This window comes from Triticum aestivum, chromosome 5B (assembly GCF_018294505.1).
Source record: "Triticum aestivum cultivar Chinese Spring chromosome 5B, IWGSC CS RefSeq v2.1, whole genome shotgun sequence".
Classification (NCBI taxonomy): domain Eukaryota; kingdom Viridiplantae; phylum Streptophyta; class Magnoliopsida; order Poales; family Poaceae; genus Triticum; species Triticum aestivum.
The window spans coordinates 676,239,246-676,244,609 of record NC_057807.1 but is presented as its reverse complement, the minus strand read 5'-3'; the positions used below and the strand labels follow the sequence as shown (position 1 = coordinate 676,244,609).

Below are 5,364 nucleotides of genomic sequence, written 5' to 3'. Positions count from 1 at the left end.
GAGCAGCAAATAGACAGTCGCCGGGGCTGGAAATCATCATAACAACATACTCCCTCCGTCCCAAAATTCTTGTCTTAGATTTGTTTAAATACGGATTTGTTTAAATACGGATATACCTAGTTACGTTTTAGTGTTAGATACATCCGTATCTAGACAAATATAAGACAAGAATTTTGGGACGGAGGGAGTACAACAAGGAGCAAAGGAGAAACAGCTCAAGAGATTATGAATGAACTTGAACACAAACATAACAAGATACATGACACAATTGCGAGAGCGGTCGACAATCAAATATACGTAAATGAAAGCAAGATGTAGCACAAAAGCAAACACAGCACAGTAAAAATAACCACCAGCTGACGACGGATAGATCATCAAAGTTTTAACATCTGTTACATCACCACAACCGTCATCAAAACCATAGTCTCAGTAGCACCACATACAAACAACAAGATAGTAAGGAAGACACATAGGGAGAAAAATACCGCGCCTCCCTTCACAGCAAGAGCCAGTACCAAAACATGACCCCAAGATTTAGAGCTTGTCCTCGAAATCGGATAGGGGAGTCATCTGCTCCTTGAGACCCTTCCTCTTGCGGATCTCCGTCACGAGCGTCGCCGACTGGGTGCCAGGGTCCAAAGGATCGGAGGCCATGATGTCCCAGTGGTCAAACACACACTGGGGGAAGGCCTGGCCGGACGTCGCAGCCCTCAGGGTGCTCGAGAACCCGAAGGACTCGATGACAGGCAGGTAGGCCTTGATGTTGTACAGTGGGGTACCTTGCCTCTGCATCTCCTCGAACACGTGGCCTCTCTTCTGATTCAGCACACCATAGATACCACCAAGTGCGTTCTCGGGGGCCTGGATCTCAACCAGGTACACGGGCTCCAGCAGCCTTGGCTTGGCGGTGAGCTGAGAAGCGTAAATGACCCTCCTCGCCGTTGGGATAACCTGACCACCACCCCTGTGAATAGCATCAGTGTGGAGAACAACATCACAGACCTCGTAGCAGATGCCACGCATGTTCTCCTCACACAATGCTCCCTCTTTTGATGCCCACTGGAACCCAGCCACAACAGAGTCCTTGATTTCATTCAGATACTGCACTCCCTTACACATGTCAACAACCATGTTGGGGCCAGTCGTCTCAGGTCCAAAGCACCAAATCTTCTTGGCGAGATCCTTGTCCCAACCAAACTCCTCAGATAGGATCTTGGACCGCACCTTGGGATCATCACGCGGGCCAATGCGGCCATCATCGATAGCCTCAGCCAATCCCTCCTCCAATGGGCGAGCTTCCATGTAAAGACGGTTATGCTTGTTGGGGGACTTGCTCATGACAGTGCGGCAGGACTTCTCCAGAACAGTCTCACGGAAGGAAACAACAGGAGGGGAAACAATAATTTCAGCACCACCCATGAAGTCATCCTGCAGATCCTTCAGACAGATTTCAAGATGAAGCTCTCCAGCTCCAGCAATGATATGCTCACCAGACTCTTCAATGGTACAGAGAACCATAGGATCAGACTTGGCCAGACGCTTCAAACCCTCAACAAGCTTAGGAAGATCAGATGCCACCTTGCACTGAACGGCAACACGCACAACAGGGGACACAGAGAACTTCATAGCCCTGATTGGGCAGGCATCAACTTCCTTCTCATTTGTCAGGGTTGCATTCTTGGTGATGAACTGATCCAAACCAACCAAAGCAACAGTGTTACCACAGGGAACATCCTCAACAGACTCTTGCTTCTTTCCCATCCAGATAACAGTCCGCTGGACACTCTTCACATATAGATCCTTCTTCTGGCCAGGAACAAAGTTGGGACCCATGATACGGACCTTCATGCCAGTTGCGACCCTCCCGGCAAAAACGCGTCCAAAGGCAAAGAATCTACCCTTGTCAGATGCTGGAATCATCTTGGAGACATACAGCATAAGAGGACCATCAGGGTCGCAGTTTCTGATAGCATTAGCATATATATCATCAAGGGGACCCTCGTACAAGTTCTCCACACGATACCTCTGTGCCTTCGAGGGAGAGGGGAGGTGAAATATCATCATCTCAAGCAGAGCACGACTGGCAGGCAGCCAAGTTTGCATCACACGCTTCATGAGAGCCTTGCCCATCAAGTCCTTCTCATCATTCTTCATCGTCACACCAAGCTTCTTCAACATAGGCCACAACTTATCCTTCTGATCATTCATGCAGGTGGCTATGATTTGCTTGATTGGCTCGTAGCAGAACTGAACAAAACCTCTCTTGCAGGTAGCTGTGCCAGTGTTCTTGGAGGTCCATTTCTTTGTGGCTGGGTCAAAGAAGTTCTCACCCCACAGCCTCTCCATCATCTTCACCTCATCAACACCAAACTTGGAGGCATACATCTTAGCAAAGTTTGTAAGGGTGAAAGCCCATCCATGCAAACCAGCAGAGAATGCAACAGTACCCTTCTCTGGGTACACTTGGACATCACCAAGGAGCACATCTTCATATGTTGCCATGATGACATTGGCATTTTCAATGACACGGGAGAAAGTCTGGTATGCTTCCTCACCTTCAAACTGAAGCTCAAGAAAGCATCTGTCCATCTTGTTCACAGTAAGGACAGGCCTAATCCTCTCACCAAGAGCTTGGCGCAGCACAGTTTCAGTCTGCACACAGACACCCTCAATACAGTCAACAACAACCAAGGCACCATCAGTGATACGAAGAGCAGCTGTGACTTCTGAAGAAAAGTCAACGTGGCCAGGTGAATCAATAAGGTTGATCAGGTACTCATCACCATCCCTGTCGCCCTTGTACATCTCGAGTGATTCAGGAGTCATCTGATAGAAAAGAGAGATACCCGTGGATTTGATTGTAATACCACGCTCTGCCTCATCTGCACGGGTATCAGTCATGCGAACATCCCCAGCAACTTCCTGGGCGATAATCCCAGCAGCTGCCACAAGGGAATCCGTAAGCGTAGACTTGCCTGCAAATATGTAAATAATATGTGAGAACAGTGCACAAGAATCTGGTTTGACAGTTGAAAACAACCTATAAAGTTGCAAACAAAATATAAAGACATCAATATTTAGTAAGTACAAGCATCTGGTAGGGACAATGTGAACATACACCAAACTGGGGAGATTTTGAGCCCTGGGATGTTATGTCAATACTAACATTTAAGCTTGGTGAAGCAGAAATCAATCATATAATAAGCAGAGGTGAAGCAGAAATCAATCATATAATAAGCAGTAGCAGTAAACTCCAGGACACAATAAGATGGATTGGTTTTAGGGATGAAACTAATTATGCTCCACTTCTTAAATAGATCCATTTAAATAGTTTCAGTATTTAGAATTAAATACAGTAAAATTAAGAGCAGGCTACAAAAACATTGATTAATAAAAATTCTACTGTATGAACTCCATAATTAGAGACAACTGTCTGTTCAGGCACATACCGTGGTCGACATGAGCAATAACAGACATGTTACGAATATTATTTTTCTTGTCCATAATTCCGCGGAGCTCCTCCGCTGTAAACTTCACCATCTTGACTGGTTTTGGATATCACACTGGGAATATAGTTCCTGTTCAGAATGGAACAAAAATCAAGTAATTAAAACCACAATCAAATAATCAGAAGGCTCTTACTACTGTTGGGCACACATTAGTTTCAAGTACAGTACCAAAAATACTTTAAACAACACTTCCACAACCAGACCCACTAAAATGAAATGTGTGTTACAGTCAACCAAGCATATTAAAACTAACTTATGGGAACTTAAGACCATGTTCTGAAAACTTAGTTGTCCAAAGTGCACTGAAAAGGAAGCCAGAAAGCAACAACGGCAACCAATTTTTAGAGCACTCAACATGACAGTATGTGAAAGAAAGCACATAACAATAAGAAAGATAAGAAAGAAAAGCAGTCTATTATGTGAAGTGTGCGCAAGTATGAAGCACAAACGGGTAATGGATTTCATTAGCTACACCCTCAAGTTGTCACAGATCTGTACAGCTTATGAGGATCACAGAAAAACTTGTCAAGATCAATCATATGTGAATGGAAAAACAGAGTAGGTTTGAAACAGAATCATAGCTTTATGCAAAGTTGATTTGTAACAGAACCATAGTTTTATGCACACGTGCTGACTGTATTATCATGTTATGCACTGTAAACACTAGAAACAATGCTATGCACAGAATGTCATAATGTTGCACCCTGAAATAGGTGCAACCAGCCATGCATGGGGAGCACCGAGAAGAACATCAGAAGAATTTAACCAAATGAAACGGATAAGGGATAAATTGACCCATAATACCTCAACTATGAGTACATAGAGACTGGCACACCCCGATAGATTCACCCATATACACAATTAAATTAAATTAAATTAAACATGCCAAGCAAAGATGTGTATCACCATTTCCTCCGCCCTGAACATGAACAGAGAGCAAAACCGACCAGGCTACGGCAGGCAGACAAGTAAGCAAGCGAGCAAAACCCTACAGCTTGAATGTTCTAAGAGCCCCGTGGACCAACAGCGCAGCAAAAATGGCCAAAAATGCTAACAGAGCACCAGACAAAACAGATCGCCGTCTACCACAGCTGAGCGGGCAGATCCACGCTAAACACGGCGGGACAAACACCCTTAGCCACCGCAGAAGCACATCTGAAGCGACGAGCCTATCTATCTAGTGACGTCAGCGCAAAGTCGTCGCCAGGAACAAGCGGGCGGGACGAGCTAAGCAGCAGATCTGCCGCTACTAACAACAGCGAGACCGCATAGGAATAATCCCAGCGACCACGAACCCAGCAAAGGGGACTGGACCGCATCGAGCTAGCGAGGAGGCTATAGGCTAGAGCCGGTGAAATCGGTCGGCTAGGTAGCAGCTAGCTGACTAGCAGCCTGGCACGGACGCGCCCGCCGACGGAGCGGCCGGAGAAGCGGCTGCGGGGAGGCGGGGGGGAGGGGAGTTTCGGCTCACCTTGGGGGTTCGCCGAGAGACGAGGTGGGGAAGCGGCGGCGCTCCCGATCCGTGAGACGGAATGGAAAGGGTTCAAGGAAGTGAGGACTCTCTAGGTCGCATTTGCTGGCCGTTATATACGCTGTTTTGTTGGTTCCGTGCGGGCCAAGATGCGCGGGGAGCGGAAATGGAGGGCCGGCCACGCGAAATGCGGCCCGCGAGTGAAGCTGGCCTGTCCGTCGTCCACTCTGGAGGAGTCGGGCCGAAAGGGATGGCCGAGCGTGGTGAGAATTTCACACGAGAGCTGCGATTATTACCCCTCAAAAAAAAGAAGAAGATGAGAGCTGCAACGGAGAGGAGGACTTACCGACGAAGGCACCGGACCCTGTCCACCCGCAACACATT

At 47.1% G+C, this 5,364-nt stretch overlaps 1 protein-coding gene across 1 annotated transcript; it reads right to left on the bottom strand.

Annotated features, from left to right (window-relative positions):
* Nucleotides 1–340: 340 nt before the first annotated feature.
* On the bottom strand, nucleotides 341–5,133 carry LOC123114122 (elongation factor 2). The gene is made up of 3 exons (XM_044535489.1): nucleotides 4,981–5,133; nucleotides 3,450–3,578; nucleotides 341–2,975 (listed from the first exon to the last, which is right to left on the bottom strand). The coding sequence occupies exons 2-3, from the start codon at nucleotides 3,538–3,540 to the stop codon at nucleotides 535–537; spliced, it is 2,532 nt and encodes an 843-aa protein (XP_044391424.1). The 5' UTR covers nucleotides 3,541–3,578; nucleotides 4,981–5,133; the 3' UTR covers nucleotides 341–534.
* Nucleotides 5,134–5,364: the final 231 nt, after the last annotated feature.

Bases quoted from the DNA above. Each gene is read 5' to 3' on its own strand.
- LOC123114122 (XM_044535489.1), bottom strand. From the start codon at position 3,540: ATGGTGAAGTTTACAGCGGAGGAGCTCCGCGGAATTATGGACAAGAAA. The intron at 2,976-3,449 runs GTATGTGCCTGA...ACATATTTGCAG, and splicing joins TATTGCTCATGTCGACCACG to GCAAGTCTACGCTTACGGAT.